Source organism: Paroedura picta, chromosome 7, assembly GCF_049243985.1.
Source record: "Paroedura picta isolate Pp20150507F chromosome 7, Ppicta_v3.0, whole genome shotgun sequence".
NCBI classification, from domain to species: Eukaryota; Metazoa; Chordata; class Lepidosauria; order Squamata; family Gekkonidae; genus Paroedura; species Paroedura picta.
The window spans coordinates 2,758,364-2,772,754 of NC_135375.1; the positions used below are offsets into that span (position 1 = coordinate 2,758,364).

General features: G+C 46.9%; 1 protein-coding gene across 11 annotated transcripts in view; it reads left to right on the top strand.

Annotated features, from left to right (window-relative positions):
• Nucleotides 1-14,391, top strand: part of CELF4 (CUGBP Elav-like family member 4) — a 725,765-nt gene that overhangs the window by 665,574 nt on the left and 45,800 nt on the right. For 4 of the 11 annotated variants that reach the window (XR_013232951.1, XM_077346537.1, XM_077346528.1 and 1 more), the window contains 3 exons: nt 2,063-2,128; nt 6,311-6,391; nt 10,447-10,590. Coding sequence is in view for 10 of the 11 variants with exons in the window: in XM_077346537.1 (XP_077202652.1) it covers nt 2,063-2,128; nt 6,311-6,391; nt 10,447-10,590 (291 nt within the window). In the remaining variant the exon portion in view is untranslated. The remainder of the gene's footprint in view (nt 1-2,062; nt 2,129-6,310; nt 6,392-10,446; nt 10,591-14,391) is intronic. The other 7 variants (XM_077346538.1, XM_077346534.1, XM_077346536.1 and 4 more) reach the window with 3 other exon arrangements.

The following is a 14,391-nucleotide window of genomic DNA, read 5'->3' on the forward strand; positions in this document are numbered from 1 at the left end:
GCATGTGTTGCCAATGAGGGCCAATTAGTTCAAATTGCACTTGCCAACAAGGGCCAATCAGTTCAAATTACATACAGACAACTCACTCCCTGCCTGATTGACCCTTCCTGGTACTGTGACACCAATAGGGAGAGAGCACTATGCCAATGAGGGGCCAATTGTGGGGTTTATTTGTCCTCTCCTTCCTCTTCCTGCTGTTTGCCAGGTGGAAGAGGTACTGGTCTCTGTGAAAGACTCCACTGCTGGTAAGTTGCCCTATCCTCAGCCTTCTCCCACCCTCAATCTCCCCCAGGCAAGGGAAGGGCACCAGCTACTCCCTTTGTCTCCTGTGTTGATCTCAGGTTTCAGCTCTCTGCTGGAAGGAAGTTAATATAGGCTGTCAGCACCCTCTCAGTCCTCATTCTGTGATGACTCATAGTCTTCTGCAGTCAACAACTGTCTTGCTAACATAATGTGGTGCCTTTTAGACTGGAGAGCTCCTCTAGCACATAGCTGGTATTGCTTAATTTGCTCATGTGAGCTGACAAGGCAAAAAGTCTTGCTAATATGGTGTGGTGCTTTTAAACAGGAGTTCTCTTCCAGCACAGCTGGAATTGCTTAATTTTGCTCAGGTTAGCCAGGTGGGCAGAGGAATGAGGCTGGAGGCTGGGCAGAGCTCCTGCAACAACTTTGGAATACAAGCTTGGGTTTGTCTGCAGCTCCATTCCTTCCGGCTGGTTAGAGCCTGTTGAATATCTGGCTGGGAAAACCTCTCATCCAGCTGAGGCTTGAGTAAAGCTGGGAATTTCTCACAAGGCTCTTCCTCCAAGTAGTATCCCCTAACAGGAACACCTCCCCATGTCCTTGCAGCTGGCAATCAGAAGGCTCTTTGTGAGTGTCCTGCATATTGCAGGGAGTTGGACTAGATGACCCAGGAGGTCCCTTCCAACTCTATTATCCTATGATTCTATGGTTGTTCCTGGTTAGAATTTAAACAGCCTTCTAGTACACTTCCATGCCTGGTTGCTACTCAGACTATTTGTCCCTTCTTTTTACACTGTTACTGATTGAACTGATTGACTGTTGAAATGGATATTATGCAGATTTGGGGACGCATTCGAATCATAGAATCATAGAATCACAGAGTTGGAAGGGACCTCCAGGGTCCTCTAGTCCAACCCCCTGCACTATGCAGGACACTCACAACCCTCTCGCTCCTCCCCTGTCACCTGCCACCCCCTTGAGCCTTCACAGAGATCAGCCTCTCCGTCAGATGGCTCTCTAGCTTTTGTTTAAAAATTTCCAAAGGGATGAGGGTATAATTGTTCTGGCTTTTCAGGGCAAACTTTTCTCCAACCATGTTTTGCCTGTGTACAATCTCCTTTTGATGCTTCCTGATTTTCTTCAATGAAGACTCACTTCCGTTTTATCCCAATGCCTGGGACACCTGTTTATTGGTCCTGAAGAGAACTGTGGGCTGCACTCTTAGGGTTGTGCCTGTAAGCTCAGGGTAGCTTACATATTGGTTTTGTGGGTTTGGGACTTACTTATTATGAAGTCATTAAAAGGCCCCAAGTCAACACGAGACCCTCTGGGTGACTGGCAGCTAAAAAAACCTAACAAATACATAATTTTTTTTTAAGGCTGATACCTTTAATTTAAAAGTATATATATTTTAATAGACATAGAAAGTAAAAAAAAGTAACAGTGTCATCACGAATACTGTGTAGACAAAAGAAAAAAAATGAAAAACCAATTAACAACCACAAAACAAACACAATATGATTAACTAAATACACAAACTAATATATTTACGCAATTAACTTTCAAACATTGCTATTTAAAATTTGTTGTTGTTGTTTGGTATTCTATTACATTTTCCCAAACTAAATCAAATTCATTCCTTTGACCGACTCTTTGAATTATTCTTATATTGTACGTTATTTATTCTAGTACCCATAAGTTGCTCTAGTTTATTCCGAATCTTATCTATCACCAAATTTTCCGCATTTTTCCAGTTGTTAGCAATACCTTTAATGACTCTCCTTCCCCCCCTCTCTCTCTCTCTCTTGTGTCTTTGCAGCACAGAGTCCGACCGCAGCTGACCCCTTGCAGCAGGCCTACGCTGGAGTGCAGCAGTATGCAGGTCGTTAGTATTAACACTTTCCCCCAATAAATCTTTTGCTCCTCTGGCACTCCCCACAGGTGGCACCCTCCGTGACTGATGCACGTTTGAGGGATCTCACAAACGTGCCATGTTAACCTTTCCCCACCAAGGGATACCATGATAGGATGCCCCCTGTTGGTGGCTATTCAATACCCGCTGCTTCAGCAAGAGACCCGAACTGGGTTGGCAGGCCCTGCATGAGGACCTTTGGGGTGTGTTAAGGGCTGTGATGGAACAGGCCCTGTTCCGCCTTCCCCACCCCCTTTTTAAACGGGTTGCCAACTCCAGGAGGGCTGCAAAAGGGTTCCTCTGAACGGCCGTCACCACCTGGTCATGTACAGGGCTGCCTGCTGGGAGGAGCAGGACTTCCATAGCCCGTTCCACTTCTAATGTGATGCCCCTGTGTCTCCCACAGTCTAGCACGTGAACACCATGAGGACAATTTGCTGCAGAGTACACCCTCCCCAGAGGAGTAGCTGCTTGTGTAGATTCCTCTCCTGACTCTGGGTCTTTCCCTTTCACCGGACTAGCATTTCTGAGACAGGGGAGTTTGATGGGGTCAGAGAACCATCACCAGCTTCAAATTTAGAAAGGATGGATTAAAAGGATCATAAGCGAACCTTTAGCGCAGTGCAGAATTAATCAAATGAGTCAAAAGAAATGGGGTGAAACGCAGTTTTTCTGTCCCTCTGCGAAAGCATACCCGATCTGATGGTATAGAGCAGGAAACTGGCTTAAGTGTTTCCTTGTGCCTGTGGCATGTTCCTCAGCTCAGCTAGCAGCCACATGGCCCAAAATGGTTGTGGATCATTTCTCAAATCAGGGCAATTTCCTACTTTGATGGTCAGCAAGCAACAAGACCCCACTTCCTGTGGTCAGCAGCAGATATACCTCTCTGTCCCCTCCCACCTGGATTCCTGCAAGAACAAGAAGTCCCAGCCCCCTTCACAGGAAGCTCCATTGTGTCCTAGGGCAGGGGTAGTCAACCTGTGGTCCTCCAGATGTCCATGGACTACAATTCCCATGAGCCCCTGCCAGCAAATGCTGGCAGGGGCTCATGGGAAATGTAGTCCATGGACATCTGGAGGACCACAGGTTGACTACCCCTGTCCTAGGGGATTCTGGGAAGAGAGAAGTCTCCTCCCCCCCCTTCCAGATACCTGCTACCTGGCCAGAAGAATTGGCATTGGAAGGGAGGTAACCAAGTGATCAACATTGCCCCTCTCTCTTCTCCAAAGCAAAGATGGCACTGATCATTTTGAAATAGCCAGGAAGGGGAAAGGGCATTTCACCACAATTTCCATTGAGTTCCTTATGGAATAAATGACCTTTAAAACATCCTTTCATTGGCAGCTTTGCTCAGGTCTTGCCAACTGAGGACCATGGCTTCCTTGATGGAGTCCATCCATCTCTTGGTGGGTCTTCCTCTTTTCCTGCAGCCTTCAGCTTTTCCTAGCATGAGTCTCCTCCAGGGTGACTTGTTTTCTCAGAATTTTACCAAAGTCCGGTAGACCGAGATGAGTCATTTTAGCTTCTAGGAAGAGTTCAGGCTTGAAAGCCTTTTACAAACCTGAATCTCTTTGGGCAGCCCAAATTTTCAGTCATGGGCATTCAGTAAATTCAGCATCTGGTAAATCTCTGTTGGCCTTAAGATTTCCGGGCCTGTGGTGAAAGGCTTGATGGGAAATAACCGAGGCAATTCCTGGAACCGCAAGAGGCTTAGTAGACATCCAGGTGTAAAATTAGTTCTTGGAAGAGCTGGGTTCAAATGCTCCCTCTGCCATGAAGCTTGACTCTTTCAAAGTAGACCCTGTCGGTCATCTTCCGTAAGAGCCAAATGGACAGACCTGAGGGACTGAATACTTCCCTCAGAGTCCGACCATAAATGGGCCCTCAGCATGGTGTTCTCCCCCTGCCCCCCACCCACCCAAGTATCTCTACAAGTGGGGGGACTGCAGGTTGAAGTCTTTTCAGAACTCAATAAGATGTGGAGGAGGGGCCTCCTGTAAGGCTCCCAAAAGGGCAAGAAGATTGAGCCATCCAAATGTTGCTTAGGGTCCCCAGCCCCAAGGAGATCATTTTCGGACTTTTCGGCCGTGGTCTGAGCCTGGGGCAACGCTCTTCTGAATGAGAGCAGAGGCCTGCAGGACCTTGGACAGCTCCATGGGGCTCATGAAGCAGAGCTATGGTTGAGGCCTACAAACACTACTGAATTGACCAAACAAAACCAGAGTCCAGGAGCAGCTTTAAGACCGAGAAAGATTTATTCAAGGTGCGAGCTTTCGAGTGCAAGCACTCGAAAGCTCGCACCTTGAATAAATCTTTCTCGGTCTTAAAGCTGCTCCTGGACTCTGATTTTGTTGTGCTGCTTCAGTCCAACACAGATACCCATTTGAATCACTCCTGGATTGAGTTGGCTTCCCTATCAATGCCCCGATTACGGCATTTCTTTCCTAGGTTAGAGAAGTCACAAGCTGTGCTCCTTTCCGAATTAAAAACTGGCCACTTAGAATCATAGAATCATAGAGCTGGAAGGGGCCCTACAGGCCATCTAGCCCAACCCCCTGCCCAACGCAGGATCAGCCCAAAGCATCCTAAAGCATCCAAGAAAAGTGTGTATCCAACCTTTGCCTGAAGACTGCCAGTGAGGGGGAGCTCACTCCCTTATTGTGCTTTCTGTTTGCGGTGAGGAAAATCCGTAGGGGCCATATTTAGGGACGCCTCATGCAAGCACCATCCCAACCAATTCAGAGTGGGAAGAGCTCTCTCTCTATCTGACCCCCTTTTCTCAGAGGGCAGATTATGCACCATCTTGGGCGGGTAGGACTCCTCCACCCCTCTCACCTTCCTTCCTATTGTAATTTTAGAAACAGGTAACTGAGTTTGGAATTGTTTTAGAGTTTAACTATTTATTGTCAACGGCATTTATATAAAGGTATATAGAATCATTTGTGTATGTTTTATTCTGATGTATCTTGGCTCATTCCAAAGAGGGAGAGCGGGTAATAAATGCAAGTAATAATAATAATAATAATAATAATAATAATAATAATAATAATAAATAATAAATAATAAACAGACTGCCTCAGCCCAGCACACCGTCAAATCAGGCCCTGGTGGCCATTTCTAAATTGCCTCAAAATCTCTTTAAGCCACCTTGAGCCCTGATGAAAGCTGGGATATAAATGTTTAATTAAAGAATTAATGAGTACATTGAAATGGAGAGAGAGTATGCGGGGTTGTCATGATGAGACCGTCACGTCAAGTTTGGCCCTAAGAGAATCCAAATCACTTGGGCAAAAAGAAGAAGAAGAAGAAGAAGAAAAGACTTGATTAACATTTATGCATTTCCCAGAATTTGGGGGGGGGGCGTGGGGTGTTGTTCTTAGAGAAACCTAACTTTGAAACTTCATAGCTTAGATTGGCAGGCCTGGCTTTGAAGACCTTTGGGGTGTGTCAAGGGATGTGTCAGAAAAGGCCCTCTTTAGCTTTGCTTCAATCCCCGGCATCTCCAGTTGAAAGGACGAGGCAGGAGGGGATAGGAAAAACACTCTGCTTGATTTTGTGGGGAGGAGCGGCCAGTCTGAGTAGGGAATACTGCCCTTGACGGACCAGCTTTCTGATTCAATTGAAGGCAGTTTTTAGGCTCTGTGTGAGACCCAGAAAATGGTGGCCAAGCTCCCTCAGGAATGTGGCTTTTTCAAAAAAAAAAATCCATACTGCCCTCCTTGGTGCTTTTAGACCTGATACAGCTCTCTGGCAGGACTGTACCACATATGGGGGAAAGCTCTCTTCTTCTTCTCTCAGTCACCTTATCTGGGCCCCCATCCGTGGGATGTGTAATCCTAGGGAAGGTTCCCCCAGTCTGAGACCAACGAAATAAATGGGCTGAGAGTGCAGCATGTCTGCCCAGGATAACATTGCAAGTCGCCTTAAAAAAAACCCAGCGGGAAATTTGACTCTGCTCTCTTCTGCAAAGGGATGTCTGCTGAAATGGGGGATGATCTGGTTTTTCAACATTTGCAACGTTCTTCTGGGCCCATGTTGTAACGTTCCCTCTTTTCAATCCCAAAGAGGTTTTGTTCTCCCTCGGTCAAACTGCCTGGTTGGCCAACCATGCTGAAATGCCTCCCTCTTTCTTGTTTCTCCCGCTTCCTCCAACAGCTGCTTACCCTGCTGCCTACGGCCAGATCAGCCAAGCCTTCCCACAGCCGCCTCCCATGATCCCACAGCAACAGAGAGAAGGTGAGTCGCGCTGAAAGGACCCAGCAGAGCCGGGGAAAGCCCCGAGGAGGGCAGCCGAGAGGTTCAGGGGATCCTTCCCTAGTGAGGAAAAGCTGAAGAGTTGGGGGCTTAAGAGACAACTAATGGAGAGCTTAAGAGTGCGTGATAAAATTGTGCATGGTGAGGAGGGAGAGTTGGCAAAGAGAACTTCTTCTCACTCTCCCACCTTAAGCAATTCCACAAGGAATTCTTCCATGGGGGCCTGTGGCCTGGGGCAGGGGTGGTCAACCTGTGGTCCTCCAGATGTTCATGGACTACAATTCCCACGAGCCCCTGCCAGCATTTGCTGGCAGGGGCTCGTGGGAATTGTAATCCATGAACATCTGGAGGACCACAGGTTGACTACCCCTGGCCTGGGGTACATCGAGATTTCTGCTGAACTTCCTAAATCTGCTAAATTGGTCCTCATTGGAGAAAGGGTATTCCACACATGGCCCTCCTTTTCCTCTCTGGGCATGACAACATAGGCCAGATGGTTTTCCTAATTTTGTATTTCGGTCGTTTTGCAGTTTTAGGACTTGCAAATACACAGAGTAGACTTTTAACAGAGTCTTCAAACTTCCATTGTTCTTTTTTCTTTTATATTCAACAAATCCCAACGCGGTTCGCTCTTTGGCTTTTTCAAGGGACTTCAATCTGGTGAGCCGGTTTAGAAAATATAAGGGTACAATTAGCGATCGTTCAAGAATAGATAATAAGTGCATGCCAACAATATGAATGACAAAAGTCATGAATACATGCTCAATGTTTTCAAAACGCGTTGGGATTTGTTGAATATAAACAAAGAAAGAACAGTGGGAGTTTGAAGACTCCATAAAAGTCTACTCTGTATATTTGATTCGCCATATTGGTATCCCAGTGTCTCTTTTCTTGCCCTGTATCTGGTCCTTCACTGGGCCCTACCCCTCTGATTTTATTTTTGGCCAGTGGTGAGTCAACTGTAGATACATGTAGAGGGTCAGGACTTCACGGTCTTCTGATCCCTTTGAGGTGCTCAGGTTCCATAATTCACCTGGTTAAGCAGGTCACTGTGCAGGGGGAACTAATTAACTAATTAGCCAAGTCCATCGAAACCTTCCCCATTCACCCCTGATGTTGAGAATAAAACCTGCCAGAGACTCCCGGCCGTTAGGAGACCCGGGCGATGTCGTGGATTGGCCATTCCTTTGAGCTGCATCGTGGGGAAAATTATGCATAGCAGGTCTTCATCAGAGCTTCGTTTCCCATTAATCCAAAAAGAAAATGTGGAGGGAGCAAGGCCTTCAATCACGCCGAGGCCCAGGAATTTTAATGAGCTTTAAATGGGCATCTGTCAGGATCCTGACTCGGCGGAACTACCCCTGCCAGCCAAGCCGATGAGTAATGGCCAATAAAAGGGGGGGGGAGCGCCTCCGTGAACTCCTCTCCCTAACGGGAAAGGCAAAGTTGTAATTTGCTGTGTTATGACACTGTAATTATGCCCTGATGAAGAAAGTGAGAACATTAAAAAGAGCCTTCTCTTCTACATAGTATGGCCCTCTGGCCCCAGCTGCCCCCATAACAAGGACTAAATGGGTTTAACCCTTGAACCGCTGGGCTCTTGTGGCAATTCCCACAATGGATATGCAGGAGAGGGGTTTCTTTCTTTCTTTCTTTCTTTCTTTCTTTCTTTCTTTCTTTCCTTCTTTCTTTCTTTCTTTCTCTCTCCTCTCTCTCTCTTCTTTCTTTCTTTCTTTCTTTCTTTCTTTCTTTCTTTCTTTCTTTCATCCTGTGCCCAAAATTGGTTTATTTCTTGGCTCTCCTTTTAATTATCCATGTCTGTTCCTATCCCGAAACCTGATTACAGTTCAATAAACTATCCTTGAGATAGAATAGCAGGTTCTTTTAAAAGCATAAGGCTCTTTATTAAACTTCTCCTGACTCTGTTCTATTGAAATAAGCCTCATTTTCCTCTATGGAAATTCAGGAGCTTTTGCTAGCTTGGTGTTGTGGTTAGGAGTGTGGACTTCTAATCTGGCGATCTGGGTTTGATTCCCCGCTCCCCCACATGCAGCCAGCTGGGTGACCTTGGGCTGGTTGCAGTCCTGATAGTGCTGTTCTGACTGAGCAGTCCTGTCAGGGCTCCCTCCCAGGGTGTCTGTTGTGGGGAGAAGAAAGAGAAAGTGATTGGAAGCCGCTTTGAGCCTCCTTTGGGTAGAGAAAAGTGGCATATAAAAACCAACTCTTCTTCTTCTTCAGTAATCTCAGGGCTCTCTCAGCCTCACCTCCCTCACAGGGTGTCTGTTGTGGGGAGAGGAAAGGGAAGGTTATTGTAAGCCACTTTGAGAGCATGTAAGAACCAACTCTTCTTCTTCCTCCTCCTGAAATCAGGAAAACTACAGGACAACCTAGAGGGAAATTTGTCTAAAAGTGCCTGCCTTCACCGAAGCTCAGAGCACTGCATACTGCCTTTAAAAGAAATTAATCTGGGCTATTATAACATTTTGAAGTCACACACACAGTCTTGCCCCTTTTAATACCCTCCTATCACAGGCCTAGTTAGGGATGTACTGAAGCACTATGTCGATTGCTGAAATGTCATTAAAAGTGTTTAAAAGTTAAACAATTCCTAAAACGGACCCTTATTACTAAAAGCCTATTTAGCAGCACTTATTGTACTCAATCGCCCTTGAAACCATCAGCACACACTTGGATCATGGGACAGTGAACCTCATCGTCCCCCTCCCCCTAAAACAACCTTGGAGAATTAAAGGGAAGAAATATATGGGGGGGAACTACTGAGAAGATAAGCAGGGGGGAAAGGCAGAAGAAAAAGCAGAAAGAACCTAACCAAAAGCTCCTACACACACACACACACACACACACACACACTAGTCCAAAAAAGAAGAAGTAAACAGAGGAAACACAACAAGGAAAGCCTCAACCCTCCCGAAACAGAAAAAATGAAAAAACAGCAAAAGATGGTGAAAGGAGGGGGGATGCAAGTACAGATCCAGTAGAGGGTCACTCAGGCAGCAGGATTCAAGCCCAGAGCAACAGCGGAAGCCAAAGCCAGCCCACACTCTCCAAACCCCCGTCGACAATGGAGTCCCTTGCTTTTATGTTCTTTGCAACCAGGCACAGAAGAATTTCAAAAAATAATAGTCTTCTGTGATTGGCTAAACTGCAGTGTTCTCCCTGAACTGAAATCGTATTTGCCAAATCCTTCTGCTCCTCCCCCCCCCCCATTCCCTATTTCCAAGATGGTTACATAGTTGGACTCCACATTTGAAGCCTACAACTTTGCAAATTTCAAGCCTGCAATGCAGTGTCATTTGGGGGAAAAGGGCCACAGCACCTCTAAAGTGCTTTTGCCATTGGGCTGAATATATGCTGCTTCCCCTTCCTTCCTTCCTTCCTTCCTTCCTTCCTTCCTTCCTTCCTTCCTTCCTTCCTTACGTACCAAAAATCCTGATGGTTTCTGTGGGGCTACTGGCCTCAAATGTAGCTGACCTAGATTTCTCAGAGCTGGGATTTAAAAAAAGAAATCCAGAGGGAATGTGTGTGCTTCTGTGAAACACGTGAGGCTTCCTTCCTTCCTTCCTTCCTTCCTTCCTTCCTTCCTTCCTTCCTTCCTTCCTTCCTTCCTTCCTTCCTTCCTTCCTTCCTTCCCTCCTTCCCTCCCTTCCCTTCCCTTCCTTCCATTTTCTTTCTTTCTTCCTTCCTTTCATTTTCTTTCTTTCTTTCCTTCCTTCTTTCAACATTTGGGAGGGCGGTATATAAATATAATAATCAAACGAGATATAAGGACTCGGGATCTCCATTCCTACTTGTATCTGATGAAGGGAGCGTTGCATCTCGGAAGCTTACGTACCAAAAATCCTGATGGTTTCTGTGGGGCTACTGGCCTCAAATGTAGCTGACCTAGATTTCTCAGAGCTGGGATTTAAAAAAAGAAATCCAGAGGGAATGTGTGTGCTTCTGTGAAACACGTGAGGCTTCCCTCATTGGGCTTTTTGTCTTTGTTCCCCCTTCTCTTCCCCCTTCATCTCCCGCAGGACCCGAGGGCTGCAACCTGTTTATCTACCATCTGCCCCAGGAGTTTGGGGACGCAGAGCTGATGCAGATGTTCCTGCCATTCGGTAATGTCATCTCCTCGAAAGTGTTTGTGGATCGGGCGACAAACCAAAGTAAATGCTTTGGTGGGTAAAGATAACAAAACAATTAGATTCATCCAGGAAAGGAACTTTCTCTGCACTACTTTGAGCATTTGGGTTTATTTATTTATTTATTTATTTGCAAACTGCTGATTTTTGTTTTGGGGGTAATTTGACATAGCTGATTTCCCCCCACCCCCCTCAGTTTCCTTTTATTGATCAACCTTTTGTCCCCACTGCTGCCTCCCCTACCTCCACCTGCTCCCTTCTTACTGTCAAATAGTTTTTTATATTTAAAAAAACCCTTTGTGTCCTGCTACAGAGAGGATCGCTGACTCCAGGATACCTTGGGACAGAATCCCAAATCCTGGCTGGAAGGGGGAAATTGCTGCACGTTTGTGGGAGGGGGGTGAATGTGGGCAGGGGGGAGCAGACGGTCGGTCGTACTGCTGGAAGTGGGGCAGGGGATAGGCAGAGCTACTTTTTGGCAAGGCGGGTGAGGCAGAGGTCGACGGATCTGACGTGAGCCAAAGGGCCGTCCCCTTGGCGGGAGATGGAGGGATGGAGGTTCAGTGTTTACAAATGCATGACAGAGGGTGAGCATGTGATCCTAGTGTTTTAATTCTCTACAGGTTGTTCCCCATCTTCCCTCCTCCCCCCCCTCACCCCGTGCTGCGGTGCAATGTTATGGATGCTCTGTTGTTCTGTGGGGTGGAGTCTCCTCCGATTTCATTCATCCCCTTTCCTCCTTGTCCACCCGCCATCCCCGGACCAGATCTCCATCCCTTAACTCCCTGGCACGGAATACTCAATTTTGCAGCCTTCCGGCCAAAACTCTGCTATCCCGCAACGCCACCTCCAAAATTTCAGGAATTTCCTAGGTCAGTTGGCAATTCTGCTCCTGCCTCAAGTGAGCCATCTACTGTGCCATTTGTTTCAGGGGGAAAGAAAATGTGCAAGATGGGGCTTCAGGATTGATTTTCCAAGATCTCTTGGATGTAGCTCTGGAAGACCCAGGTTTCTCCACCTGCTATCCACGGGTTTCTCTGCATTCCCTTTCTTCTAGCTTGTATGTTCCTGCTTCTTCCAAGGAGGGGGTTCGTCTTCCACTTGAGTTTCCCGCCCTCTAGTGGTTGATTTGATATTACATTTGTTTGTGTCTGGCATAAACCTTGCGGTTTAAATTGCAGGGAGCTATGCCAGACATAAACTGTTGTAATACTGAATCGCCAGCTGGGGGGTGGCGGGGCAAAATGTGGCCAGAAGAGAAGGGGGGAACAAAGAAACAGGAACTTTCAAGTGAGGGAAATGAGAATGTGGGAAAGCCCCAGGAATTCTCCAAGAAATAATGCATAATAGTGTTTTATTTTTATTTATATCCCACCCTTCCAATTTCTCAGGACAAAGCCTTAAAAATATACAAATAAAAACATTAAAAATTTCCAGTTAATAATGCATAATAAATAAATCAACTCTGAAACTCTGGACTTCGTGAAGAGAAACTTACCGACCCCAAGTGGCATCACCTTTGCTCAAACCTGTATAGGCACTTTTCAGAATTGAGATTTCTGCCAGCACAGAAGCAGTGAATCACATCTACCAAAAACCGGACAGCACTTACAGCCTCAATGTAAATTTCCGAAATGAATGGGCCACACAGTAGTGGCAAAAAAAAATATTTATTGACAGATTTCAGCACTGTTTTCAGGGATCCCATAGCCTGAGACCTCTTTGGAAAACCAGGATAACCCCATCATTGTTAAAAAGCTTTGGCCATCATGAATGAGTAACCAAAAAAGTTGAACAAGAATGTTGAGACACCTAGATCTGAATTCCATACACACGAACCAAGACGATTTGGGGCGGCAGGGGTGGGAGGTGGGGTATGAGCTAGTTCCCTTCATCAGAGAACTTTGACTTTCAAAAGCCCATACCACTCCCCCCCCCCGCCCCCTCTTCAAATTTTGGTGGTGGGTAATGTGCTCCTGGACTCCAAGAAATCTGGTTTCCTGCAGACCAGAATGGCTTCCCTCTAAAAGTATTTTCAGAGGGTGTATTTACATGAACGATTCCCAAACCTGTTTCCAGTTAGATCAGTGGCATGTTTCACCTTGACCAGAATGAATTTTCCTGCCCCTGCTGTGTACAGAGTGTTCGCTTCAGTTTGAATTGAGATGGACGGAGCCCGCCCTGATCTTGGGTGGCCAAGGCTAACCTGATCTTGTCAGCTCTCAGAAGCGAAGCAAGGTCAGCCCTGGTCAGAATTTCGGTGGGAGGCCAATAAGCAAGCCACAGTTCGCTGGGCAGAAGCCGGTGATAGCAAACAACCTCTGTTTGTCTCTTGCCTTGAAGATCCTACAGGGTCACCATAAATTGCCTGTAACTTCAGCACTTCCCACCACCAGAAACAGCCCAACCTGTAAGGGCAACGAGAGAAGAATCTTGGTCCTCTCCGGAGATGGGAGAACCTGAGAGGGGCATAGGCAAGCTCAAAGGCGTAACTACTGACTTACCATGGGGTCTAGATAAACACTTGGTCAGTTGATTATTCTTCTGTGTTATCCTTCCTGGAAGGGTACAATTGCACCAATCCCCTGTTCCCCCAAGATTTCCGACCCTCTGATAAAATGGAATAAATTCCACAACATGATTGTCTGGGTGGGGAGGACCATTTTGGCCACTGCTGTGTAACCCAGAGTGTTGGACTGGATGGGCCATTGACCTGATCCAACATGGCTTCGCGTATCTCCCTTTATTCTATCCATGCATTATACTAAACTAAGAAGCCACCAGAACAGCTATTTGGGGCAGGAGGAGAAAGGAACAGAAGACCAGCTGACCCAGGGGGAAGCAAGCCTGCTGGACCAGACCAATAGTTCATCTAGTCCAACATCCTGACTCACACACTGGCCAACCAGTTCCTCTGGAGTAGTGGTCCCCAACCTTTTTATCACCGGGGACCACTCAATACCGGGGACCACTCAACGCCTTTTACTGAGGCCAGGGGGGGGGGTAGTTTACTCCTCTACTCTCAGCCACTGCCCTGACGCTCTCTGATCGCTATGGTCATGTTTAAACATCCCTTCAAAATAAGATACAGACACGCCACAACAATGAACATAAGGAACATTTTATTTTCATGGAAATTTTAACTCATGACAATGACAAATCAATGGGAACCCTGAGCTTGTTTCTCTGCAACGAGATAGTCCCATCTGGGAGTGATGGGAGACAAGGACACCCAAAGTGTGTTGTAAAGGGCCGGGGGGGGGGAGAAGGCGTCCTTCAGGGCCCACCTCCAATTAGTTGAAGGACCACACGTGGTCTGCGGCCCACAGGTTGGGGATCGCTACTCTGGAGGACCAACTACAGGACAGAGAAGCCAAGGTCTTCCCCTGGTAAGAAACTAAAAATAGCCTTACTGGATCAGACCAGGGGTCCGTCTTATCCAGCCTCCTGCCTCACACAGTGGCCAACCATTTCCTCTGGAGGCCCAGCAGCAAGGCAGAGTAGCCAAGGTCTTCCCCTGATAAGACACTAAGAAGAGCCTTAGTGGATCAGCAACTCTCCTCCCGGAGCGCTGATGCCAGTCTGAGTAGACAATAGGGATCACTATGAACTGATGGTCTGAATTGTGTGTGGCTGAGCCTCAGAGGTCAAACATCTGCTTGTCATGCAGAGGCCCGTGACATCGAAAAGGATCAGGTGGGAAGTTATGTGAAAGACCTCTGGCTGAGTCCCTGGAGAGCCACTGCCAGTCTGAGCAAACAGATGGATTAATGCCTGGAATTTGAGGGCCCACCAAAGGTACATCGTCTGTTTAACATGCGGAAACTCGCAGGTTCA